The sequence below is a fragment of the Odontesthes bonariensis genome, chromosome 1 (genome assembly GCF_027942865.1).
Source record: "Odontesthes bonariensis isolate fOdoBon6 chromosome 1, fOdoBon6.hap1, whole genome shotgun sequence".
In the NCBI taxonomy this organism is placed as follows: Eukaryota; Metazoa; Chordata; class Actinopteri; order Atheriniformes; family Atherinopsidae; genus Odontesthes; species Odontesthes bonariensis.
In genome coordinates this window covers 13,548,369-13,575,980 of record NC_134506.1, presented here as the reverse complement: position 1 = coordinate 13,575,980, position 27,612 = coordinate 13,548,369, and the positions used below count along the sequence as shown (strand labels likewise).

The following is a 27,612-nucleotide window of genomic DNA, read 5'->3' as shown; positions in this document are numbered from 1 at the left end:
TCTTTTCTATGACCCACAATTCTTGATCACTGTGAAGTAATACTGAGAAATAATTAACATTTAGTCACTTCTGATTTATGGATTTTACACATTTCTTGTATACATCACTGTAGAATATAGACTATATTTTGCACTATAATGTTTAAAACCATCTAAATGTGGGAGTGCATTTATTTGAACTTTAAAAAAATATATATAAAAATGACTCAAAACAAAAAACAGTGCCTTAATAAACCAGTAAACCAGAAATGTCAATACAAATCTGGGTTTTCTGCAAAAACAAAACAAAGACATAAATAAAGAGGTAAAAACATGCAGAAATCTAAACGTGAAGGGCCTAAATGGACATGCAGAAAAACCAATTCATTTTTAGAGGAAAATGAGGGCAGAAACAGGAGTGAGACGTTTGAGTGAGGTAAAAGCCTTGTTTTGCAGTAAATGTTTGCATAGAAGGGTTGAAGAGAGGGGGGATCAAACTGATATTTAGCCCCTACTGGGTTTTTTTTTTTTTCCTGCTTTTGTTTTATGCAGGGCTCTTTTTACCACATGGTAGTGACAGATTGTTTGAGCTGAAAGGAAAAGCCATTCGAAGCTAATTAAGCAGCCATTCCAGGCACTGTTCGCAGGCAGGAGGGAGAGTAGCACAGGCATTTGTCAGCGCCGTACCCAACGTGGGTTTAATTGACAACCAGGGCTCCTGACAGACAGCTCTTCCAGCGCATAGCCAATCGGAAGCCGCGCAGGAAGACAGCTGAGACACCATTGGATAGAAAGCGCTGAGATAGGAGGGGAGAGTACCCACGTGGGGCGGTCATAGTGAGCAACACGTGATAGGCTGAGGCGCAGACGTGTTAAAGCCTACTTGGTGCTTGCTGGTAGAAAAGCTTGTATATGCTGGATGTCTCGTTAGAAATAGGTCGATCAATTTAAGTCACTCAAAAGATCCTCTGCGTGTTTCCAGTTTTGAATGAATTTCAGTGGATTGTTGTGCTTTTCTCGGTTTAGTACTGAGAACTACATTTCAATTCGCACCTCTGTTTCCTATTGAATGCATACAGTGTTTTCTTCTTGTTTCAGGATTAAACTCGTTCTGAGTCACTTTAGCTTCATACATAATTATTAACACTATCTAATGTCTTTAACAAAATAAATATAAACGCTGCCCTTGACAAGTGCGGTTAATTTCGTGTTTATAACTAAGGTGTGTATCAAAATGCCCACCGTTTGAAGTGATAAAAGACATTTATGTATGCTCCGCTGTTATGTGAAACACTGAAAGCGGGCTGCGACGTACGGACATATAAATTATTACCTTTGTTTTGAACAAGTTGTTGAACGCACAGAAATGTCACTTCACATCCAAAATGGCGAACATATGAGGTCACGTATTACAGTCCAATCAGAACACCTTCTTTCCTGGAAACCCCACGTGGGGTAATCGCGCCGTGATTGGTCCTTTGTGCCAAACTCCTCTGGAGAATCTGATTGGTTAGAGCGGGGCCCTCTCTCGACAGTCGGGTCCTCGTGTCAGTGCACAGTCTGTGTGTGGTACAGCGCGCGGCTGAGGAACTAGGTACCCAACGGCAGCCTGGCGGTGCATTTCTCAACGGTCGACATTTTTAACAAAAATACCCGGTTTAGTCGTCAGATCATAATATCAGGAATGCAGGAACAGTAGTGGACCGCTGCTGGATCTAATATAGGCTGTGTTTGAAGTTGTCTGCGCTCAACAACCCGCTCTAATCGAGGGGTTTCCAGCGTCCGACCGGACGGGGCGACGCTCACCGCCTCGGAATCACCGGGCTTAAAGCACTCTCAAGGGGCCAAAGAAGAAGAAGAAGAAGTGTACGAAAAAAAGAGACGAAGACAGACATTTTCCGCTCGCTTCAGTCCGCGTTGACGGCTACAAGTGAAGGATATTAAACCGTGAGTGGATACTATTTCTTACCTGTGCAGAGGAGGGGAGGAATCAGTCGAGACAAAGGTAAAAGGGCTACATGAAGAGAGCCGCTAACAAGGCGGGTGGTGGTGGTGGTGGTGCGGCTTTATGGGAGCCGACTTTGAAAACAGCAGCAGCTTCTTGTTTTCTGATCCTCCCGGACCACCAAAACACGATTGCGTGTGTTCTTCTCTCTTTATGGAAGCCAGCTCGTTAATTTATGAGAAAAACAAGGCATCGTGCCGCTGCTGCTGTGCTCAGAAGTAAAAACTTTAGGATTTATTTCGCACATGGGATCCAGCACAATTTGATTGTTCTCCTCACTGTAATGCAAATCAAAGCGCCAGATAGAGAATTCAATATAACTTGGGAAATATGTGAATTTCTAAGAGGGGGAAAACGCAGAGATTGAAAGCGACTTTTTCATTTTACGTAACAGACGGCAGGTCTGATCGTTTAAGTTAATAAAGCCCTGTTTCGTGTCGGCTTGTGTGGTGTAGATCTGATCCAGCTCCTCGGTGGTGCTTCGTTTTATTCATGTTTAGGTGCAAGAAAAGCTGAGGGGGAGAAACATCCAGCGGTCGGGCTCTGAGAGTGCGCCTCGCAGCCGAGAAAAAGGCTTTGTCCGCCGCCATCCTGCGAAGACGGGTGGGGGGTGGCGGTGATTTACCGCACCTTCACTGGGATTACACACGGAAAGGGGCGAAAAAACACCGATTCCCTTGAGTAAAAGACTCAACATGTATCCACAAGGCCGGCATCCGGTAAGTAGCTGTCTTTGTCACTGTTTGTTAATTGATGCAAATTCACCACCCTTCAAAAAAATGGCTTAATTAGCTCAGAATGGAGCTCCTGATCCACACCTTCCTGTTTATGGTCTGCATTGGTGCTGCTGAGGGGTTTCACTCTCACATGGTGTCTATTAGCAAAACAAAAAAAAACATCTGAGGTTTTGTGTGTAAGAAAACGCAGATCATCCAGTGCTTCCTGTTTCTGACTGCGATTAGTTGTAGTTGCATTTTTAAATCCAACACCTCTCATTATCCAGTGCCTATCACCTAATGTTACTTTCTGGGTGGATTTGGTAGTCTGCCTTTGTTCCTGCTGCGTTGATGGGTGAAAGCAGCCCTCTTCTCCGTGGCTCAGGGGACATGAGAGGACAAACCATGAGAGAGGGGAAAAAAAGCAGGAGGGAGATGTGATGATGTTTTTCACACCTGTGGTATTTCCATGTTGCCCTTTTCAGGCACCACACCAGCCGGGGCAGCCCGGCTTCAAGTTCACAGTGGCAGAGTCCTGCGATAGGATCAAAGATGAATTTCAGTTCCTGCAGGCCCAGTATCACAGGTAACGACTGGCCTGCTGTAAACTGCACTGGCTTCCTGGCACTGATAATAAGAGGAAGCTGCTTCTGTTTTATCCTGTTACAACTTCTCATAGTAGATTGACACTTTTGGTCACAAAATCTGATATGTTGTGTCACCTATTTTAAATTGTAAACACGTCGGTGATGTGTTGCGCAGTCAAAGTGTTGGCTTATCAGTGTGTCAGACAGTCCTGAACTTTCATTACAGATTATGTTATTTTTTCTCTTTTCTTCTCCTCAAGTCTTAAAGTGGAGTATGACAAACTGGCCAATGAGAAGACAGAGATGCAGCGCCACTATGTCATGGTAAGTGTTGTAACCGCGAAGCTGATTTAACGGCGTCTCCTCCCTTTAGCCTCAGGTGAGCAATCACAGGTGGTGTAGTCGCTGCGTTTTTCAACGACAAGACTCAGGCCTGTATTCATTGGATAAGAGGGTTCAGGGTGGGGGCAGTTGAAACTTTAGCAGGGGTCAAATGTCTAGCTGTTGATTGTGGGGTGTGACGACAACCCCCCCCCCACCCCCCCACCCCACCCTGTGGCGCTTTTTGTGACCCCCTCCCTAACACCCCCAACATGACCCACTGGGAGTTAATCACTGCTCTGCGGGCTTTGTGCGCGAATCAGAGGGTTTCCTGTTTCTTCTTAGACTCACAAAGTGAACCGTGGGGGTCTCGCATCTACCCCTCTGTCGGTGCGGGGGGCTCTGACGATGACTTGCTAGGGCCAAATATTTAATAACCACATATTGTAAGATGTATGCAAGAGCTATCGTAACAGACATATCCAGCTCAGCACGAGATTGAATCTTCTGTGTACGACAGAAACAGAGCTGGCTGGTTCATTGTGTTAGTTTGTTTTTCATTCAGAAAGGCTAAAAATTAGCTCCTTATGGCAGCTCACACGTGAAGCTTTGCTGCTTTGTTTTTTATGGTTTTTAACAACATTTTTTTGGATTTTTGTGTGTCAGTGGACAAAGGAGTTGGTTTTTGAAGCTGTCTCAGGGATTTTCTGACATGTTGTAGACAGAAAAGCACTTAGAAATGACCTTAATTCTATTAAAGATCCGCAAGTAATATGAAATGATTACATAACTGTACAGCTCACTGAAAATTATGCCACAGTCTGGCAGTTTTTGTTGCTCCGCTTTAGGCACTGTTCCACTGCTTTCCACGTCATATTTAAACCACATTTTCTAAGGTTGGTACCTGACTTCTATAAAAGTGCAGTAACGGGTTAAGAGAAACATTGATTCAATACTGAAATTAATTTCAGTTTCAAGCTCCCTGAAGACAAATCTGTGTAAATACGTCCCAACTTAAAGAATCTAAAACATATTATTTTCCTTCTAGGGAACCTGATAAACAAGACAAGGCACTAGGTTTTAGTTTTGGTCTGTTGGTGGATCCAGTTTTTGCAATCATTAACAGATAATCGCGTGTGTTCTTGGTTTTTGAGGTCAGAGATGTTGTTTGTGCCAACCAGAAGTAAACAAGTCTGTCTGCTGCGGCAGCAAAAAAACATGAAGTTGTCAATTTGTGTTTTTTTTTTTTTTTTTTTTTTTTTAGTGGTTCAACATCGTTCTGCAACAGGCTTTCAGCTTCTATTTGATTGTTTTATTGTTTCATGCCAGTAAACTTCTGTTTTTCTCAACAAACAATGTGCTTCAATAAAGAAAAACAGAATATCATGAGGGATAAACATCTGCCTTTGATTTGTTTTTTTAATCTTTTGTCTCCTCTATTTACAGTACTATGAGATGTCCTACGGGCTCAACATAGAGATGCACAAACAGGTATGTAGCCATATCAGTGATGGTCTGTGTACAGTCAAAATATTTGTGTTTTTACACCCCCAAGTGTTTGCGGAGCATGAAAACATGCATACCCGACCTTAGTTTTCACCCATATCCCTTAAAGCCTTTAGAAGACACACATGCTGGCTTCCTGTAGTGAAAATGCTGACAGGCTAAACAACGCTGAGGGCGCGCTGCCTGATGGGGATGGTTTGATAAGATTAACGTGAAGTATTTGGCAGACAGTGTTTTAGAGTAGTTTGTCCTTCTGAGTGTGTATTCGTGCAAATGCATGCCCGTGCTGTTCTGTCTGCATCCTGTGTGCCAGGCAGGCTAAAAGCTCGTTAGTTCAGCTGCCACCCTGCACTGGGCGTCGTGTAGCAGTGGAGTCGACTTCCACAGATGAACGGGGTGAAAATAACCACAGCTCTTTCTGCACCACAAAAAATAAAAGGGCCTTTTCAGTGAGGAGAGGTGGGTGGCAGATGCTTTAAAATCTTCTTGGTGGCTTACATTTCCCAGCAGCCTTCTTGGTCAGTTTAGTCTGTTTTTAGGCAAACTGTTGGAGGCACGTTGGTCAAAACAAACTTCAAGCCAATTAAAAATGCACCCTGCTAAATAGATCGGATATTCCTTCAACTGAAAGCAAGCGATGCTGCCTGTTTTGTTAAACATGTTGGAGATGTGCGTTTTACTTTAACGTGGACTCGTTTTGTTTTTGTTGTCTTTAAACATGAGTTGATGGAAATGAGAAAATATAATATAATTGATCAAACATCTGAGCATCAGACAAACTCCAGATTAATTATATAAACGGCTTGTAGCGGCATCACAGGGTTTGTAGATCCATTTCAAAATATAAAAACTAATCTTTACATGACCACATGAGTATTTTAGCATCTTATCTCAAGAGTCTGCACACAGGATCAACAGATGGAGGTCATCTGGTTGGTAGATAACCTTTAGGTTTGTTAAGATTACACTTTGGCTGATCCACCTTAGTCCTGGCTCAAAAGTGGTTCCCCTCTAAAGGTCAAAGAGCACCTTTAAACTGTACAGATGAACTCTTTTGCTGTGTGTGTCAAACCCACATCGGCATGTTTTATTTTGTTTCCTTCAGTCAGCTTTTTGTTTTATTTCTCCTTCTCTACCTCCTCTTTGTGCCCTCCTGTCTTTTTATTGCCTTTCCCTCCTGCCTCCTCCCCACCACCCCAGCAATGTGATGTGAATGATGGCCCTTGTGTCATTAGTTGTGCGATATGATGTATGAGAGTGGGAGTCTGTCAGGGAGGCGGAGAGCGGTGGGGTGGAGGCTCCATGGCCCTCAGATCCAGAAGGTTAATGGCATCAGTGGGAGGGTCGCCCGGTTAGAGCAGCAGCGCTCTGTGCAATCCATCAGGTGCAGACGTTTGGTGTGTGCGTGCTAACTAGCTGTGTTTGCTGTTTATTAAGGAGCCAAACCTGCCCGCCCCCTCCCTCCACGTTCTTGAGCGTCTTCTGTTAGGCACTTATCAACAATAAGGAGGTTGAAGCAGTGTAAGGTGGGGGTGGATGCTGATGGCAGTGGACAAAACGAGTAGTGAGAAAAGGTGGATGGAGTCTGGAGAGGAGAGGCTTCGGGGTAAACGGGTTAATCGACTTGTCCCGTGCATCTCATTTGTTTGTCAATAAGCGCAGTGGAGAGCTCTCTGAATAATGCATGACTCCTGCCACCCTCCAGTCTCTCCTCCGCCTGGCGAACAAGTGTTTGTGATGACATCAGCGAGAGGTAAACAGACGGCCCTTAGCTGTCCTTGTTATTGGCATGAAAGGAGGGACGCAGGTGGATGGGCGGGCAGGTTACTTTGCTTGTGTTGACGATTTACTGCAGGGTGAAACGAACGTTTTAAATTCACTGGACTAAGAACGAAACGAAGTAGGCATGAACAAACGCACATGTGCACATACAGGTGTCCTTTACGCCCTTGTGTCTTGTCGCACAAACATAGTGTAAGTCGAGTTACATCTGAGCGGTTGCTATGAAAGGGATCAGCGAGGCTGCTGGGAGGTAATTTGTTTTGACAGTGTCTCTTATGGTGGCGAAGAGCGCAGGGTTGGAGGTAATCACCCTCGCTTGCTGTCAATAAGTGATTTTAATTAGTGCAGCTCATTAGGTTGCCTCAGCATTGTGCCCTGCTGACTGTGGTGTGGTGGGGGTTGCTTTGTTTTAACCAGCTCTGTATCTCAAAATGATAGATTCATCCAAAGATTTAATTGTGAAGGGATCCGATGCTGTCTTCTGTTATATTTCCACGTCAGGAAGCCATTTTGTGAATGTGCTGTGTGTACATATTTCCTGTTGAATGAGCGAGGGGAAACGGAGAAAGTGGCTTGTCAAGGAAAGCCGCGTCTATTTCCTGGAGGAAGAGGGTGCGAGGAGGAGCGAGGGGAAGGAGAAAAGGAGCTTGTGCAAATGAATAATTTAAACAGGATTCCTGGAATTGTTTGCCAAAGTGATGATGGTTGATCTGTGTCAAAGCCTAAACAAAGCGACGAGAAGAACCCACACAAACACACAGATTCTCTCTGGGGATGTTGATGAGGTTACTGCAGGCTGTGAGACATGCTTCATTTTGATAGCCAGGCTACAGGAGCTATGATTGGTTCGTTGTTACACAGTTATTGTTTGGGTGTTTGTGTGTCTTTGACCAGCTGTTGGTGAGACTTAGCTTGTCTGTAAACATGGGCTGCATAACTCAAAATGAGGAGTATGAAAATATTATCTACGTGTTGACTAGAGCCCCAACGAAATCGGATGTAATGTGTTGGAAAATAGCCCATTTCCATATGTTTCCCTGCTGAGAAGGATGCTGCCTCTTTTTTGTGCAGAATATCCCTCATGCATTTGTAATGAACAAGATGCCTCTAAGTGCCGCTTTCTTCGTCGGCTCTGGCTGAGAAGATAATTCCCAAACAGCCATCTCCGTGCACCCCCCTCCTCCCCCATCATATGCCACTTGTTTTCCTCGCCAATTGAATCCTCGTCAGACTCTGCGCTCCACTCGGGGGCTAATGCCTGGAGCGACAAACAGCCAAATGGCTTTCAACGCACCATTGACAGAGGGATGCAGTGGAGAGAGCCTCTCCAAGCTGTGGTGCTACTAGACAACGCTGAGTACCTGTAATTGTGGAGCTGCGGTGAAAAAGCTCCTGTTGGCTCAAAGGCTTCTGTTTTCAGCAGCTTTAAGTGACAATAAACTCTTTCTGCCAGTAAAAGCACTGTGGAAAAAAGTTCCTCCAGAGTAAAGTGGGAGTCGCTCTGAGTGCTGTGAGTCACTGGATGTGTTATCAGCATTTTCCTCTTCAAAATGGCTGTCAAAAATTTGCTCTAATATGTCTTGCGTCTGTTTGCCCTTCCTAAATATGTGTGAGCGCTGTCTGAACAAAGTGTGGTGACTCAGTTAGAAAAGGAAGAAGCAGATGTAGCTGATAACGGTAGCAGTTCAGCTGAGGTGTTTGCAGTGCGTTTCACAGGTTGGCGTGAGTCGCTTATGGCCTCACGTTCTCTGTAAACTGTAGCTGAGACGTGACATTACAATAAATGACCACGCAAAGCAAAACAAAAATGGATGCAAAGGAAGCCTGTTCTATTGTTTTATTTCCTGGCTCCAAAGTACTATTTTAACCTGGGTGTTAAATTCACTTCACGTCAAGGGTTCAGGAGCATTTAACTTTCAAAAGGCAGCCTCTTGTCACCTACTGCTGCTCCGGTTGGAGAGAAACTTTTTTTTTTTTTTTTCTCGCTGAACAATTCAGAAAAAGACAGAATGGACATGAATTCCTTGAATGTTTCTGGCCTGAAATGGCAGCTCTGAAGTGGTGATTTGCTGTGAACAAATTGATGCTTTCTGTGAGACACAGACTGATTTAGTCTCTGTGACAGTGGAGCATCAGCATGCCCCTCGCAGCCATTTCCAGGGATGTGGTGTGACACTGAAACCCTCTTACCCAACTGATGTCATTGTTTACAGCCCTCGCTAATGATGATGCTTTATGAGTCCCCAAAGAGCCCCTCTGCCCCTTCTCTAGACCAGCTTGCCCCCCCAGTACAGCCCCTCCCCTCCCCACCTCTCCACTCCCAGTTATCCCTCATTAGCTTCCCGTGCTGATCAGATCGACAGGCCGAAAATTCAATTTAATGACCTGCCTCTGTGCTGCGCCTAATATGATTTTACAGGCTGCTCTGGTCAGAGCTCGGGCCCAATTTACATAACGATAAGTCGTGCCAGATAGCGTTGCCCCAGCAACAGAAGAGGGGGAGGCAGAGAGAAAAGGGGGAGGCAGAGAGGAGAGTTGCTGAGATTAGCACGAAGGGGTGTGAAAAAGCTTTTGGAGGAAGAGGAGAAAGCACAGTGCGTCTGAGGTCACACGGGGGTTGTGAGATAATTCCTGACAGGCCAGCAAAGGTCCCCCCTCCAAAATGAGAGGAGTTACTGGCTCCTCCCATCTCCTGCTCCTCCTTTTCACAGTCGAACAAGGTTAAGGGAGTAAATGAGTGGAATGCAGCGGCGTATAAAATGGCGGGAAGGACCTCTTCAACCCACACACACCTGCTGGGGCTCCACCTCTAATCTCTCAGAATCAATTAGTTCACCTCCCCCGGTTCAGTCAACCCACATTACCTTAGCGTCAAATCAGAAGCTTTCACGTCACCCTTTTATTCTGCTTTACGCTTTTGTGTTCCTGTTCTTCTGCTCCTCATCTTCCTCGACTCTGTGAAAAGAGCAGAATTTAGAAAAGGAAATGGTCTTTGGTAAAATGTCCTGGGACCTCCATCTGCGGTGGGCAGGCGGCTCAGAGTATCCTTTTATCCAAATGCAGCACAGCAAAGTGCTCCGTGTACATCGAAGCCTGCAGTATCGTCTTACTCTGCTAGCTAATATTGTGTGGTCGATACCAAAGATGCCTCCTAGATAAGACCAGAGAGAGTTAACCTGTCTGCTTCAGCATGCCCCCCCCCCCTCTCTTTATGGGCTGTAATTATGAAGTATGGACCTCATTAGGCTCTCTCCAGCCAGATGGTATTAGCATATTTCAGCCTCCTAATAAAATAAGGTCCAAGCCTAATGGAAGTAGGAGAGAAGGGGAAGAGAATTTGTTCTAAGGCGGTCCTAGTTTGGTTAGAAATATCTACCCTGATGTATTTTATAGGTAATTAAACTGCTCCATTCTTCAGCAGCGCACAGAGGAGACTCTTGTTCTGACATTTTCTTTCTCCTCTTCCACAGACTGAGATCGCCAAACGCCTCAATGCAATTCTGGCTCAGATCATGCCTTTCTTGTCACAAGAGGTGAGTTAAACCCCACCAGCTGCACAAAAAAGGAGAAAAATTAGTAATTTCTTTTACATTTGACATTGAAATAGATTACATTTTAACGCCCACCACAGTCTTTGTTAGTGGTATGACTCGTGTTTACACAATAAGCTATTAATTCATTTTCTATAAAAATGCAGCTCTTATCTAATGATGAAGTGATAATCAGAAAATGACCCAAACAAAATGTAGAAATAATCAGGAGAAGCCAGTTTTTTTTCCTGAAAAATAAAGTAGATGAAATGTATTAAAGAAGGCTTCAGGTGTCTTTGTCAGAAGTAAAACTAAAAAGTTTCATCCCGACCCTCTGAACCTGGTTTCAGCTTTGCTTTTTATTTATCGAGCGTACAGCTGCATTAGTTGGACTGTTTCATGATTTATTCTGAGACTAATTTAGTGCTTAAGAAGCATTTTCTGCCTCTCACTCAGAGCTGTGAGCGTGTTCTTTTTGGATGAACCCCATCAAGAGTCTAATCTGTGTGTTTGTGTCCTGCAGCATCAACAGCAGGTGGCTCAGGCTGTTGAACGGGCCAAGCAGGTGACAATGACTGAGCTGAATGCTATCATCGGGGTACGTGGACTTCCCAATCTGCCTCTCACTGTGTGTATACCCCCTCTTCTTCCTTCATATGACCTGAGGACAGGGGCAAAACTGCATGTGCACAGGAGGACCGGCTCTCTAATGCGTATATAGGCCCTTTAAGTGTGTTCCGCTGTACTTGTAGGTTTATTTCACCTTTTTACGGCTAAGCTAACGTGCAGCACTTTAAGGATAACCTGTGAAAAGGAGATGAAAGCAGCTATAGTGTGTTAATCTGCAATCATTTCCTCCTCCTGTCAGAGGTTTTTCGATGTTCAATCTAAGAACAAAACTAGTAATGCCATGTCCTCCTCACCTGTGCAGACTTGCCTCTGTCTCCAGTGGTTTATTAAGTTTTTGAGCTCACAATGTTTGCATGGTGCCTCACAGCTGTAATTTCTCTGATTGTTGGTTAGCCGTGACCCGTCGGCAAACAGGGCGCAGCTTCTCACTGCAGCTCAGTTAAAGAACATCTGATATAAAGGGAAACAGTCCAGACTGAAATCAGATCGAGTTTCTCAGATTTCACTGTAGCTGCTCTTTGATTACATAAAAGGTTCCAGCTCACCTCTACTTCTGACCTGATAGCAGGAGGAATTAAAGTGGTCGGGTCAGGACGAGTGTTGTGATTGCAACAGAGATAACAGCAGCAGGAACTTTGCAGGTACTGATGTGCGATGTACATCATTTGTACGACGTTGGAGATGAAATATTTAGGCTACCTCCAAGCTGTGTTGTCAGAGTAGAGCGAACCGGAAAATCTGTTGTTCCCACGGGAATGTTTACTCATTATTCCCTGATGGTTACCACAACTTAATGTGTCAAGTGACATCAGTTACTTTTAGCCTGGGAATTCCCATGCTGCTTTGCGCTCGATTTCATTCTCACTGCAAAGTCAGCCTGGAAACCACCGCCCTTATTTTTGCCAGAGTTTGGGAACCAATCACAGAACGGGGGGGGCAGCAAGACGATGACGACGTCTATGCGCTACACCGAAGCTTGTAGAGTGTTAATCCAACATGACAGCGGACACAACGTTACCGTTCAATGCAGCCTTAGAAAGTGTTTCGGAGTAGATTCACCCTAGGGTCATTTGAACCGTGACATCCAGCCAAGTAGCCCACCCGAAGTTTTTCCGATATTGGCTGAACATCAGCTGAGTTATCCCGAATAGCTTAGTACAAGCGCTAACGGATCCTGGCAGTATCTCCAAAATGACCACACTAAAATCACATGCCATGACACCAAACTTCTACAGTAGTACAAATATGGTCTGTACTCACAAACGATGCATTTGGAAGTTTGTACATAGTCCAGGAGTTTATTATTATCATCAACACAAGCCTGATAGCTTTTCTGCTGCTAAAGCTGCGTCGACGTCACTTCTGGGAGCTGGGAGCTTCAAAGTAAGATGAGGGTTGATCTACTACTGTAGACAACAAAGCAAGGCTGCTCAATTTCTCCATTATTAAAATAAATTCACAACTCTACAACATAAAAATTCATGTAGAATATAGCATATAGGCCTACTTTGTTGTCAATTTAAGTAGCTTAGAGCGCAAGTTTACTTTTATTTTCCATTTTTTTCTTCTTCCTCGTCGAATTTCTGTCGTCATCTGGTATAAGTGATACAATTGGCTATGAATCGCGCGCAAAGCAGCATGGGAAGAACCTGACGTCATTTGATAGACATTCGTAGCGCCCAATAAACGGCTCTACGCATTCGTAAACCACGCCTCAAATACGAGAAAATGCACACCTAGTTCCCAGACCACCATCTCATCGAGATTGTGGACGCGTCAGCCAGGCTAAGTTTCTTTAGTAACCTTTTTAACTAGTTAAACCAGACAGAAACTATTAGTAGGCAGCCATATTTTACCGAAAAAGCCATCTGATTAAAGCACAAATATCTTTTCTCCAGAATAATTTCTCACTGGGGTTTCTGGGCTTTAGTAATTTGTAACTGTTAAGAATTTTAAATGGAGGGAAAGTGCACCTCAAAAATAACAACTCTAAACACACACCAAGTCCATTCTGAACAAAGAGATTTGCATTATTTTCTGCTTTTATTTAAAAATTGTACGGCTGGCTGCTTTTTGATAACCACATTTAACCTCGACCCTTTTGATTATCTGAATTTAGCCGAGGTTAGTCCAATGAAGAGCACATATAGAAATTCAATTAAGGGAAATGAGGCAGGAGTATAACCCCCAGTTTTAAAGGTAATTACTGGCCATTTCCTTATTTTCTTTTCTTTTTAAAACCAGCAGAGAGACTGTCCACAACAACAGTGAGCCTGCTTTTAGAGTCAGACAGACTGAACACGTGCACAGAGGAAAACGAGCAATAATTATTTGTGTGAATACGTGGCAGGTGATCAATCTACACCGCATGAGGCGGTGCTGATGTGGTGTTTGGTTAGTAGAGCCTTCGAGATACTCCCAAAGTATCAGGCAGCTTTCTAAGATGAGAAATTACTTGACTTAAATGTGAAAGGTACAGATGCATGGAAAAGTGGTGGGAAGTTTACCAAATAGAAGATAAAACAGAGAGAAATGTCTTGTGAATCATTTGAAGCCTAAATAAACTTTAAAACTGGGACACTTTATTGTTATTTGAACGATATACATTGATGCTGTTGCCAGTTTTGTTCACATAATAAAGTGACAGCTGTCTGATCGTCCACATCAGGACACACAAACATCTGTTGATGCATCTGTGGTGAGAAAGTGTCCACAGTGAACCAGTGATTAACTCTTTCAGACTCTGCTTCATATTAAAGAACAGGAGGCTGACCCAGGGGTGGGACTGAGAAGCAGAGACAAACTGTTCTCTGCTCTTTACATCATTTCTTTCTGCCAGAGGAGACGTATGATTGAGTCTGATTTGACAAGTGTCAGGTGCTGCCTCATTTCCATGCCTCCACATTCATTTCCATGATTCAACACAGGACAAGATTGTAGCTGGATAATGGTTAACGAGTCGGCTGCAGATGGCGCGCTGCTTATCATGTGTCGTGTTAATGCTAATCTGTGGAACACAGCATCAACCTCTACACCGCCTGTTTTCTCTGTCACTGTTTCATTTGCTTACCATGATAATAGTTTATTCCATGACAGGTTTTAGACAGTTTCAGAATGATTGGCAGATTTATCACTTTTTTGTTTTTGATGATTCATAGTGAATATCTTGTCACAATGGATTCTCTTTATAGACATAAAGATGTACTGATCAATTACCAATGAAAATGATCAAACGGGTGTAGCTCTGGTGGTGTTGTGTGTGTGTGTGTGTGTGTGTGTGTGTGTGTGTGTGTGTGTTATCACTGCTGGCTGAATGTCTCCTCTCCTCTGACCCAGCAGCAGCAGCAGCCGCCTCATGTCGTCTATCCAGCCTTCATGGTCAGTGTTTATAGTCAATGTGTTTTTGATTGCCTGGTTTGCTGTTTTAACATCTGTTTTTGTGGAGGGAGATGATGATGCTGATCCTGAATACAAAGCATTACTCGGGTGTGTTTGGATATTTTGGGCGTCCTGTTCTCAGATGCCACACATCTGACACAACCTTTGCCTGGATACTAACCTGAAAAATGTTCCCGGTGTCTTGATTGGATCGGTTTTTGTTTCTAATGTGGGTTGTTGTCTAATCTTTGTCTGGACGACTGAAGAAAATGCAGCATGATGAGCGACGGGGCTGTTGTGAGTCACAGTGGGTAACGTGGCGATTACCGTCTGCCAGCTGGTTTGTGCTGGTGCTGTTGATGCTTGTTCCACCTGACAGTGCTGTTCTGCAGGGAGCCAGCTCGCCTAGTTAACTTTAATTGCCTGTTTCCTGTGGAAGTTGCCTGAGCTGCTGCGGCATTTACACATAATGAAAAAAGATAAGTGTGAGAGAAAGCTCGCTCTTTATCCATGAATATTGAATTGAAAGCAATTTATTTTCTGAAACACCCCCGCCCCCCCGCCTTCTCTCCACCCCTCACGACTTCCCTCCCTCGTCTCTCCTCTCCTCAGCCACAGCTCGCTAATGAGGCTTCTTGATAATGATCCCTGCACGCTTTTCCTCATTAGGCACACTCAATAGGGATGTCCCTGCCTCCATCCCTCGCCCACTCGCTTTCATTCTCTTGTTATTTTTGTGATTCTGCTTCTCCCTCCTCAGATTTTGCTCTCTTTTCCCCTTTTCACAATGAACAAGCTGCACAGCGCGTCAGAACCATATCGATTAACAACGCTGCCCCCCAGCTTCTAATATCCATTGGCCGATTTCAGGTCTGTCTCGACGTAATGAGCTGACTGAATAATGGCCAGCTGCTAAATAAACCTTTAAATGCGGTTAGCCACTAGATATACCCTCGTCCAGTTTCTCCATCTTTATGTATGGATGAGGTTATCGAAGTTCTTTCTAGCAAGCGGAATAGTAATCATGTTATTTTGGAGAGGCAACTGATGGATGTGCAAAGTGTTATTTAACCTTGTTTTAAAGCACTTGCTTCCCTCTGGCCTGAGTGGCTATTTAACTCTTGTCTATCTACTCTCGGCTCCGGTTGCCTCTCAGACATTCACAGCCTCCTGGGAGGTGTGTGTGTTTTCCACTGTGTGTGCTCAGATGTATTTTGCTGGAGGAGGGCACGCTTTCTTGGTTTCCCAGAGTGTTGAAAGGTTTTGAGGTTTTCAAGTGTAGACCTATTGATTGTTTTGGGTTGTTTTTTTTTAATACCGTCCCAGCTATGATTGGAGCATGCCAGTTTAAGGCCGAGCAACGCCACTCGGTATCAGTTCTGGCGACTGGAGGTGAGGTGTTGTTGCATCAAACGCAGCTGACAGGCCATGTACCCTCAGTAAAAAGTGAGAGCGTGATGTGGGAAGAGTCCAGGCCTCTAGACTGAACACCTTTTGGGCGTGTGGGTGTCGTTGTTGCTCCTCTGTTTCTTTCACTTTAGTGTCGAAGCTTTTAAACTGAGAAAAGTAACAAACGGCACTTTCGGCTTCTCAAATATGATAATTAACCTTTTGAAAATGTTTTAATTTTAGGTTTAATGAAAAGTAAAAAGACATCCGTGTTTGTTCTAAAATGACTTGTTTACATCTTTCACTTTTCTGCACAAATTATTTCATCTGATGGTATTAATTTGAATAACTTACTTTGTGATTTAATGAACAAATCACACTGAATGTTTAATTATTTGAAAATGTATAAAGCGAAGTTTATCTAAGAGTGTGAGAGGTAACTGCATCGTGCCAGATGATCTCCTCAGCATCCTGCCATGAACAATGTCATTATCGTCTCTTCAGGCAGTGACTGAGCTGGAGCCGCACGCCTGCAGCGACCGTCACTCTGCTTTGATGCAGAAACGGTTTGGCTTTAATCGAAATGTTGCCAAAGCCAGCTCTAATGCTCGAGTAGAGTGCAGTCATTCATGCAGTCATTTCCCAGCCGACCCACTTGTCCTCTGTCTCTTCTCTTGTCTCTACATTTGTTTACAGCAGCAGCAGCTTCAGGCTCAGCATCTCTCTCATGCTGCCCATGGGCCTCCGGTCCAGTTGCCCCCTCACCCCTCGGGCCTGCCGCCGCCCGGCATCCCCCCTGTGTCAGGCGCCGGCTCCGGCCTGCTGGCTCTGGGTGCTCTCGGCAGTCAGGCGCATTTGCCCGTAAAGGATGAGAAGAACCACCACGACCTGGAGCACCGAGGTGAGGAGCACCGCCTCTTAAACGTACCTGAACAGGTTATCCCAGCAGGATAAGTCTCGTCCCAGAAACACATACGTGTTTGTTTTTGGACTTAGAAAACAAAGTTTTTCTTCGTGTTCTTTGTTACCTTCATAATAATTTGTGTTTTGCTTTCCTCCCTCCTGGCCCCTCATCCTTTCACTTGCCTCTGGCCATGCCTCTGAAAGAACGTGAGTCCAGCACGGTATGTTGACTCTACAACTCTCCATTTCCTTTGTGTCTCTGGTTCTCTGTGATTGGTGATCAGGTGTACTTTACATAGACTTAAGCCAGCTGTTAAATATAAATTCATGCTCTCTGTGTAAGAACACACACATTTTTGTCCTCAGGGCTGTATAAGTTGACTGAAATCAAATGACTTCTGAGCAAATAAGCCAGTGTCATCTAATCCAGGTGAAAAATCACTCCAATCACTGGCCAGGGATTAGCAGGCTGCTACCTCCTTTAATTTAAACACAATTAAAAGTGACTTTGAGTCTCCTTCTCTTCCTCCATAATCACTTCAGAGGATTTAATGTTCCCCGTGTCCAATACCTGACTGCTTTTCAACCTTTTCCTTTATTTACCACTCTGCCTTCTGGTCTCAGTCATTTAGCCTTTCCCATCACTGTTTCTCTCCTCTGTTCCCATCTCTCTACCTTCTCATGTTTCCTTGTTTATTGGACTGGCTTAAAGCTCTCAGTTAGCTGGAGTGTAACGCTCTGTTGGATCTGCTCGGCCAGATTAAGTTTCCATTGACCGACCATCCTGAATGGGCCTACTCATGTCAGAAGGGAACCTAACCCCCCCTCCCCCCTCCTTCTCATTTGGTGACGGCTGCTTGTACCACCTTACCTGATCTCCACGCCACCCTGCTCTGTTCTTTGTAGTCTTCCTTGTTTCAGGTCATCTGATAGCACAGTTGGAGGGAAGTGCCGGGTTACTGATATAAGCAATCCTTAAAGGGTCTAAGCCTCACAGACCGTTATACTGTAGCTGGTTTTTTTCTCAGACTGCATCTTTGCACTAAGCCAGACTAAAACTCGTGGTGGCTTTCTTTTCCACAACGGTAGCTGAACAAATCTCCATCCTTTGACCTGAAGAGGAGGCAGAAAGCTGCTGAATGAACTAGGTCAGGAAAGTCTCAATTTGTGTGGTGGCCAAGGAAGAAGCTCTTTAAAAAGGAGGTGTACGATTAACTGCTTGACCACAGTTTAATAGTCTCACCTCTGCTTGGCTCTCGAGGTTTTTTTTGTGCCATCCTTTCTCTGGGCTGACCTTTCTGTGCCACTCAGCTTTCTCCTCAGACATCATCTTCCATTCTCTTTCACCGAGGCAGAGATTTGTCTCGCTGCCTCATAACGTGAGCTGGCCTCTGGGTTATTTTGCCTTCACACCCACCTACCATCTCTTTCTGTGCCTTTCAGTGTGATTGGCAGCGCTACCCCACCAGCCACCAGACTACAAAAACCCTGTTTGCAGCTTCTGAGAAAGTGCCAGCCTGTCTGGGCATTCCCACTAGTGGGGGAAACTCACTGCCACACTGCTACGCTCTCATTGCTTGCCAACTTCCTTTCCTGTTTTGCTCCCTTTTCTTTCTCACCTCCCAATTTTCTCACTCTGCCTCTTTCATGGTTCCTTTCTCTTCTGGCAACACCCGCTTTGCCTCTTCACATTGCTCTCTTGTCCCTGTTCCCTCAATAGCCTCTTTTTATTTCTTTCATTTAAAAAAAAAAAAAAATCTGAATGATTTTCATGAACTCATGCTGTCAGTCTTCTTCCTCTGAGTAGTTTTGACCTGTCCCACAGTAGCCGCTATTAACGTGGTTTTACAGTCTCTCAGCGAGAGACAGAGTCAACAACATTACACGTCAGGTAGTGTCTGGATATATATTTCACATTTTCTCGCAGTCTGCTCCACAAACCACCTTACCAGTTAGGGTTTTTGTCTTCTAGAGGGTTTGTGGCTTTGCTTAGCTGCCTCATCTGTTTCCTCCTCGCTCCACTGGTTTGGCAGCAGCAACATGGCTGAGCTGTCCAAAGAGCCTCAGCTACATCATCCCAAATCAGTCCCGGAGCATTTCATATTTCGCTTAAGAGTTACTATTGTCACAGTTCTGACTAAGAAAATACTCCAGAGTGACGTCTGGATGTAGATGCAGGGTTTTTATTATTTCACTATTGATTACTGTTGGTCTTCTGGTCTCTTGAGAGCTTACAGTTTACATCTCAAAACATGAACTGAGCGACAGGCTTATTTGAAGTGAAAGATGGAGCAACATGAGCTCGTTTCCTCACTTTAGATTGAACAAGGCTGCAACACAGCTTATTGGCGTGGAAGCATACATCATATATGTTCAGTGTATTATATGATATATTATCATTAAAAATGTCAGTTTAAGGGTGTAGAGACGGCTGAAAGAGAACTGAAGTCTGATGTTGCCTCTGTGTTGTTTATGGCAGAATAACTCGGTGTCACCGTCAGACAGCCTGCGGGCAGCGAGTGAGAAGCACCGCAGCTCTTCAGACTATGGCCTCGACTCCAAGAAACGCAAAGTGGACGACAAAGACAGCAGATATGTGAGTGTTGGTGAATTTGTTGGCTTCCAGTGTTTGCATTGAGTTTACTGCTGATTTCAACTTTCATTTTGCTGACAATCTTGAAGAAGTTCACCCTCGGAGACAGAAGTTGTGCATAAAAAAACAAATTCAAAAAGAGTTTAGAGCCTGTTAAAGGATAACTGCGGTATTTTCAACATTAAGCCTCTTTCGTGAGTCGTCTGCAATGTTTTAGAACCCCCCTCACCGCTTTTTTGATGTTTACTGCTGTCTCCGGTATTTGCCTAATTTTGATTCTTCTCAACCTGCTTCAGAACGGCAAGTCATGCGCATGTCCAAAAAGCTCCGTAAAAGCACCATAAACGTCCGTTTTCAAAATCATCAACTCACCGGAGTGGTTACTGGTGTGCACTGGTAATCCATATCAAATTTCGTGGCGAAAAGTTGCTTCTGTCGTGTTTTATTTGGCAGCTCGTTCATGCTCAAACTATTTTCTTAGTGGTGGCGGAGTAATATCAACGAACATCTAGTACAAAATGTCAAATAAAACAGTTCCCCTTTAACGTCATTAAGGCTTTAAATTTAAGGTGAAAGGGTAACTGTGTTCATCAGAGTGAAGGCTAAGTTGTTTTTTTTGGTGTTTTTATTCAAAAGCGACCAACAACCACGCCAAAGTAAAACATGCAGGGGAGTATGTGGACAGTAAAGCCTGATGCTTGAAACGGATGCACCTATTTACATACATAAACAGCATAAATGAGCCTCCAATGTACTGCAGCTTGCGCATGTGCTACGTTAATTTCTGAGGACGCACCAAACAAGCGCAGGATATGCGAGACAGCCACGATGAACATGCAAACGCGGAGCTAACAAACTGTATTTTAAGCTTAAAGTGAATGTGCACAAATGCTTGCAGGAATCTTACTAAACTTACCGTCATGTTCTGTTTACTAGTACACAAGACGTAGAAATAATTGTGAGGTTTCAGCCTCTGTGACATGCAGAAAACAAATTCATTTTGGTCCATAAATCTGATGTAGTTTATGCAACTTTACCACAGTTAATGGCCACCCTTTAAGCAGAGTCCATTTCTCTTTAAATCTCAGGACAGCGATGGAGACAAAAGTGACGACTTGGTGGTGGATGTTTCCAATGAGGTAAGATGAGGTTTGGAGCTGCTCGGTCACATTCTTCAGCATGACGGCTGCACAGAAACCAAACACGGCTCCCTTTGTCTGCAGAAGCCTCGACACCTTTCCCCATGTTGTCAAAAAGTCTGTCATAATATTGGTTGTGTGCTTTGAGAGTGTGTTTACTCGCTGTATTTCTTTTGCCATTCATGCAGAACGTAAGATAAAGAGTAAAGGGTGTGACAGGTGAAAGAAAAGTGCATGCATGTGTGTGAAGGAGAGTATGAGCATACATGAGTATATTTATCTGTGTTTGCACATGAGGCCCCGGCTTGTTTGACCTACATGTGCACGCCGCTGGCTTTCCTCGGGTCTGTTTGCTCAGTCTTGCTCTCTGTCTGTCTCGTTTAACTCTACAGGATCCAGCCACGCCTCGAGTCAGCCCTGCTCACTCTCCTCCTGAAAATGGCCTGGATAAGTCACGAGTGCTGAAGAAGGATGCTGCCCCCAACAGCCCCGCCTCTGTCGCCTCCTCGGGCAGCACGCCATCCTCCAAGGCAAAGGACCACGCCCACGTGAGTGTGGGGATGAAGCCTCGGCTGACAAACTAAAGGGCATTTGTCAAGTGAAGTGGATGTCTTTGTGAAAGACTAATACGCAGGCTTAGCAGTTGGCTGGTGTGCGGAGCTTGAGGGGGCAGAGGGTGGATGCACTCCTAGGAAATCAAACCCTATGGCTCAGTCCTCTCAATCTCCTTTATGGCTTAACCAATAAATGGTCATTTCTCCATCGCCCTGAGGCTGTAAATAACCCAGAGACATGGCAGCAGGAGATCTGCTGTCTCTGTCTTTTTGTGCTTCATCTCATCGTCTCCCCTTCATCCTCCATTTTCTCTTAAAGCACACACCAGCTACGTGTTAGTTTTACATAAACCCTTTCACTCTGGATTAGGGTACATTTATAATCCCCTTCCTCCACCTGTAATGACGCTCAGCTTGTCTTCGTCCTTCATTATGATGTTTTAGGAAGCTCAAGACTCACTTGAAATGAGCAGGGTGAATTGTTTAGGCCAGCTACTCCTGACAAGCTTGACGGCCCTAACTCCAACACACAGACTCACGCAGCCGTGATGAAGTGTCCGTGTTAGATGGCATTAACTGAAGCCGTCCACTCACTCTGGATTTCCTGCTCTTGGGTGTATTTTTGATTTTGGAAGTGGTTTCACTTGTGTGTGTCTGTGTATTTGAGAGATTTACAGCTTTCAGTGAGAGGATACCAAACACCCTGAGGCTAAAGATTATCTCTATTATAGAATGACAAGTCTTCCACACCGAGCCTCAAGTCCAACACACCTACACCGAGGAATGAGGCACCCACACCAGGAACTAGCACCACTCCGGGACTCCGACCTTTAACGATTGGAAAACCACCCGGCATGGAGGCACTAGGTAATATTCTCCATCTATGAGCTTTGTTGGTCATTTCAGGCAAAAACTACACGTTCTGTTCTCCTTTAAAAAATAAATAAATAAAAAAGAAACCAGCACTGGGTTAAAGAAGTTGAGATTGGCATTTTATCAGACTGAACTGTTACTGCAGTGGCTGTCGGAGCTTTCCGATCGGGGAACACCATCTTATGAATATGCTGAATTGTTTATTAAACTAAATAAAACTTGTGCGTCTCCAGCTGCCCCGGCCCTGCGCACACCACTGTCCATTGCTGGTTCTTATGCCACCCCATTTGCCATGATGGGTCATCATGAGATGAACGGATCCCTGACCAGCCCAGGCGTGTATCCAGGTCTCATCTCACCCCAGATGAGCGCCGCAGCTGCCGCCGCCTATGGACGCTCACCAATTGTAAGTAGCCCAGATTTGACTCCTTCCTCCTTTTCCCAACAGCATAAAGAGTCTCTTCCAGCACTAATATGTATTATCCACAACTCATTGAGACAGTTTCTGCCTGTTGTGTGTTCATAATAAAAAAAAATGTAGAAAGACTCTCTGGCTTTGATTAGCTTTAGTTTTAGCCACGTGTCGAGCTTTTCTGTACCTCCAGATGTTGGAGGCAATATTAGCTTAGGCTAACAGGTCTGTTATCTCCTCCTCATGCAGGCGGGGTTTGACCCTCATCCTCACATGAGAGCTTCAGGCCTGTCAGCGAGCCTCACTTCCATTTCTGGAGGAAAACCGTGCGTATTTGCATTTGGCCAGTTTTAGTTTAACTGGATATCTTCTGCTCCTTAGCTCAAATTGAACGTTTGTGTCCTCTGTCCTCCCTAGAGCTTATTCTTTTCACGTGAGCGCTGACGGTCAGATGCAGCCCGTTCCCTTTCCTCCAGATGCACTGATCGGCCCTGGCATCCCGCGCCACGCCCGCCAGATTAACACACTGAGCCACGGGGAAGTGGTGTGTGCCGTCACCATCAGCAACCCCACACGTCATGTCTACACCGGCGGCAAGGGCTGCGTGAAAATCTGGGACATCAGCCAACCAGGAAGCAAGAGCCCAGTGTCCCAGCTCGACTGCCTGGTAACCAGTTAAACTTACCCTTTTGTTACTGGGGATGATGTTTTTTTTGTTCTTTTTGTTCTCCAACTGTAGTGGGAAAAACAGTTTCCTCATCAGGTCTCTGAACAGTCTCCACCAAGAGTTTTCTTTAGCCGCAGCCACAGACCCCAACAAAGATGTGAATAATTCAGTGAAGTGTCTCACTGCTGTGCTCAAACAATCATTGGTGGGGAAAAAGGCCTGCTGAGTAATGATGTTCTGATTGGCCGATCCTGTCTCCCATTACCCAGCTCATTACTTCCTTCAAACTGCCTCTCGTTTCTCATTTTGATACCACAGCGTCATGCCGTTCAGCTCATACGGCCTCCCACACTCTGAAGGTGTGTCCAGAGTGCAGTTTGGTTTCATAAAGCTATCACAGCCGACCAACAGCTCCAGCCCCACTCTGTATCTCCCATTAAGGCTGACATCCACATCTTCACTTGTAAAATAAACCTAAAATAATGCAGTGAGCTGCACTGCAGACATCTCTGTAGAATTAAATTCATTAACCCCCCAAAAATGACATCCATTCATTAAGATGGTGATGATGCTCTGCTTTTGTTTCTGCTCCAGAACAGAGACAATTACATCCGCTCCTGCAAGCTGTTGCCTGATGGCCGCACCCTAATAGTGGGAGGCGAGGCCAGCACGCTGACCATCTGGGACCTGGCATCACAGACGCCTCGCATAAAGGCCGAGCTCACTTCCTCTGCTCCAGCCTGCTACGCGCTGGCCATCAGCCCCGACGCCAAGGTCTGCTTCTCCTGCTGCTCCGATGGAAACATTGCCGTCTGGGACCTCCATAACCAGACCCTTGTCAGGTCCGTACTTGACAAACACCGTTACAGATTAGGGAGTTTTTACCCTCTGTTCCAGCCTTGATGAGTGTGGTTTTTTTTTTTTTTTTTTTTTTTTAAATTTCAGGCAGTTCCAGGGCCACACAGATGGAGCCAGCTGTATCGACATCTCCCACGACGGGACCAAACTGTGGACCGGCGGGCTCGACAACACGGTCCGCTCCTGGGATCTGAGGGAGGGCCGACAGCTTCAGCAACACGACTTTACCTCACAGGTAGATAAGGAAGAACGTGAAAAACTCCTTTACAGTCTCTCCAGATGAACGCATTCGGTGTCTCTTAGCTGTAAAACAGGCCTCCTCTGAAGTTGTTATTGTTGTACCCTGTCGCAGATCTTTTCTTTGGGCTACTGTCCCACTGGAGAATGGCTGGCTGTGGGCATGGAAAGCAGCAACGTGGAAGTGCTTCACCACACCAAGCCTGACAAGTACCAGCTGCACCTGCATGAAAGCTGTGTGCTTTCACTCAAGTTCGCCTACTGTGGTAAGTAACAGACTTCTTTATAAGCAAACACACCTGTTTGAGTCCTGTGGGGAGGGAAAAGTGTTTTTTTTTTTTTTATAAACGGTGGAAAGGAGACTTAAACAGGAAATGAAACTAGATCTGTCACACTTAAACGTAACCTCGTTATCCCAAAGTTCAACAGAATTAGAATGGTTAGACCTAATTTATTTAGATGAATTAAAGTAGTCTTTTGTACTGAGTGATCAACACCTACTCTCTAAACATATAAACCACTCATTACAAGTGTTTTAATTATCAGACATGTTCTTCTCCTAAAATCTGCATTTGTTTAATGATTATAATTGGTAACAGTCGCTGGTTATTGGTGTTTAATATTTATAAAAGGGCTTCAGTATTCTTTAACCGAGGTACAGATCCAGTTAACGTGGGCTCTGAGGTTCCATACATGTTATATTAGTAGTAAACATTCAAAATCCTAATAAGTGTAGCTAATTAGTTAAAAAACAAGTATTTTAAGCACTGATTTATGTTGTAACAGGGAAGCCTGTACAAATCTGTTCATTACTTTGTGCCTGTTGGAAAGAAAAGCTGCTGTTGTCTCTAATTAAAACATCTGCCAACTGAAGAACTGTGAGTCTCCTACATTATGTGTGTGATTATTATCTGCAGGTAAATGGTTTGTGAGCACAGGGAAGGACAACCTGCTGAACGCATGGAGGACTCCTTATGGAGCCAGCATATTCCAGGTAACCAGGCTGGAGATCCATCACAGTGTCACATGTTCCAGGCTCCGTACATTTGGAATGTTTTAACGTAATGGGGTCATAATGAGGTGATCAATCAAATATGTGAAAGAATTATGTCCATTTATCAATGACGGCACATTTATATTTACCTTAAATCCCCTCATTACACATATTAATTCAGGGTTTAGTTAAATTCAGTTAGAAAACACCTCGTCCATTCAATCCTTCGTCCTGAGCGGTGAAGGCGGAAAGGAAAACCTGGTGGTTTATGGGTCATGGTTAGACTGATGTCAGCCACCAAAGCCCTAGTTGTTTCTATGGCAACTGAAATCAGAGCAGACTGTGTATGACCACATGTAGGCTTAAACTGTGACTCTTAATGATTGTTTACGTCCACAGTCGAAGGAGTCGTCCTCTGTCCTGAGCTGCGACATCTCCGCAGATGACAAATACATTGTGACGGGATCCGGCGACAAGAAGGCCACCGTGTACGAGGTCATCTACTAGCGAGAAGAGGCTCCCCGCTCCGTGTCAGCACTTCTGATTGGATTTTTATTCTTCTTCCACCTGCGAACTACTATGGCTGGAGGCAAACTACAGATTTTTCAAATGTTATTTGTGGAAATCGACAGCACTGTTGTTCTGAGGATGTACTGGAAACCTTTGGGCTTTTTTTTTTTTTTTTTTTTTTTTTAAAAGGCTGGCTCGTTTTGTGAGTTCTGAGATTCTTTCAGAATATTTGGATGTAAACCGGAGCTTCATTTCTGAGAAACTCATTCCCCAGACATCTTGTACAAAGTGTACATATTGGATTAAATAAACATTTTATATATAAGAATATATATATTTTCATGTCCTGGGTGTACTAGTGAGTATTGTTTTTGGCCCACTCTCTCATGTCCATGATATCCAAGTCCAGAACCTAGACTAGAACCTTTTGATAATCTTAAAGCACATACTGCAGGCTGGTCTTTACAAGAATCAGAGGAGCACATGAATTCATCACGTAAGACTTCCTGGAGATTCAAAAATGGCTTTTTGCTCTTACTGGACCATGAATACGTGGTTGGATCTGTAACACGGAGCCCTCCAACTCGGCTGGATTGGACCACTGGGATCAAACGGGACAAAAAAAAATTCAGGAAGATGGATGTAAATTTACTTCTGTATAAATCAAAAAAAACAAAAGCAAGTGTACAAAGTGTTCTGGTCTGTCTGTGCTTTCTTCTCCCTGTTTGTTCTACCTTGTTTGACTTTGGGAGATGGGGGATGTTGACATTTAGCCCAACCTTTGGACCTCAGTTGACAGCAGAAGCATTGCGACAGGCACAAACTGAACGACTGAGTACTTCTGCTAACTTGACGTAATAATGATGTTGATTTTTAGTCAGACTAAACTCAAACAGTCCAATTGGTGCCAGTGGATTCCCTCTGCCTTTTGTATTTTAATATTCCCGGAATATGTTTATTCGGCTGTGATGAGGAGGCGGGCAGACTGCACACATCAGTCTGTCTTCACAGAAATGTTCAGTGCCTGTAAAGTGTCCGTGAGGATGGAGGGAAGCACGTTCAGATGTAAATGACAGAAATACTAGAGATTATGGACAATAAGTCTGGTTTGTACACTGTGCTCCTGATCCTGTCGGCATTTACCACGAGAAGATAAAGGGCCAAAAGCAGCTCTGAATCGCACCAAAGTATGTAGCAAATGCTGTCGGCACTGAAAACAAACGTACAGTTGTTCATGAATCAATAAAACTGTTTTTCTAGAGTTTCAGAGTTTCAGCTGCTGTTACTGACTAAAGTTATATCAAACGATTAAAAGGAACAGTTCAACGTTTTGCATCATTTTTGGTCTTTGTCCTGCAGATGTAGCCTGGAGACCGTTTAAAGTTGTAATTTTTACATATTCAAGCTGACCACAGGCTCTTTTTGGTAGGGACCAGTGATTTTTCGGTCTTTGTGTTCTTATTTAAAAACTATTTCCCAAAACGTTGAATTATTCCCTTTTTTTTCTTCTTCTGTGCACCAATGACTTCTCCATCATACTTGTATCGTGTTACTGTGGAAGCTACGTAACGGCATTTCAATGGTTGCGTTGGCAAATTACTCGGAGAGAATAACGTCACAGTTAAACAAAAAGGAATAATATGAAGTTGCACTATAGAAGTTTGTGAACCTTAAAACTATGTGCTGCCTACTCTGAGGCGCATTGGCCTTTGGTAGATACTGCACAACGTTTTGCTTGTGGTGCCGTCTTTGTGGCCTCTTAAGCATGACAATAAACTCGTGTGCATTGCTGTATAAGAGGATTTGTTTTTATGACGGTGGTGTTACATCCCATGACTGTAGGGTGCGCCAAAGAGCAAGAAAAAAAAATGGCCAAATTCTCTTGTGTTACTTTAAAGTCGCGTAAAATGACCTTTTGTAAGAAGCTCATTACCCGTGGAAATATAAATGTCTGAACACCATCTTATGCAGCTTCAAAGTTGGAGAGTGAGGCTGGACACAGCATGATGTTGCAGCGTCATTGTGCTGTTAACGATGCGTTTAGTGTGT

At 44.3% G+C, this 27,612-nt stretch overlaps 1 protein-coding gene across 11 annotated transcripts; it reads left to right on the top strand.

Annotated features, from left to right (window-relative positions):
* The first annotated feature begins 1,535 nt into the window (after positions 1 to 1,535).
* Positions 1,536 to 27,360, top strand: tle3b (TLE family member 3, transcriptional corepressor b). Of its 11 annotated transcripts, none has more exons than XM_075474646.1 (22): positions 1,536 to 1,926; positions 2,485 to 2,703; positions 3,186 to 3,286; positions 3,548 to 3,611; positions 5,055 to 5,099; positions 10,367 to 10,429; positions 10,950 to 11,024; positions 14,396 to 14,434; positions 16,523 to 16,725; positions 16,890 to 16,947; positions 19,206 to 19,322; positions 20,408 to 20,458; positions 20,851 to 21,006; positions 21,744 to 21,879; positions 22,119 to 22,291; positions 22,547 to 22,623; positions 22,715 to 22,964; positions 23,559 to 23,806; positions 23,910 to 24,057; positions 24,175 to 24,325; positions 24,977 to 25,053; positions 25,453 to 27,360. In XM_075474646.1, the coding sequence occupies exons 2-22, from the start codon at positions 2,680 to 2,682 to the stop codon at positions 25,558 to 25,560; spliced, it is 2,364 nt and encodes a 787-aa protein (XP_075330761.1). In that variant the 5' UTR covers positions 1,536 to 1,926; positions 2,485 to 2,679; the 3' UTR covers positions 25,561 to 27,360. The 11 variants fall into 11 exon arrangements, with proteins under 11 accessions (XP_075330761.1, XP_075330753.1, XP_075330744.1 ...); XM_075474638.1 differs by having other exon boundaries at positions 16,520 to 16,725; XM_075474629.1 differs by having other exon boundaries at positions 10,950 to 11,054.
* Positions 27,361 to 27,612: the final 252 nt, after the last annotated feature.

What these genes read in the sequence shown, in the direction of transcription:
- tle3b (XM_075474502.1), top strand. Translation starts at nt 2,680, where the DNA reads ATGTATCCACAAGGCCGGCATCCG. An exon ending in TGCCTTTCTTGTCACAAGAG is followed by an intron (nt 10,430 to 10,949) that starts GTGAGTTAAACC and finishes TGTGTCCTGCAG; the next exon opens with CATCAACAGCAGGTGGCTCA. An exon ending in AACACGACTTTACCTCACAG is followed by an intron (nt 24,058 to 24,174) that starts GTAGATAAGGAA and finishes ACCCTGTCGCAG; the next exon opens with ATCTTTTCTTTGGGCTACTG.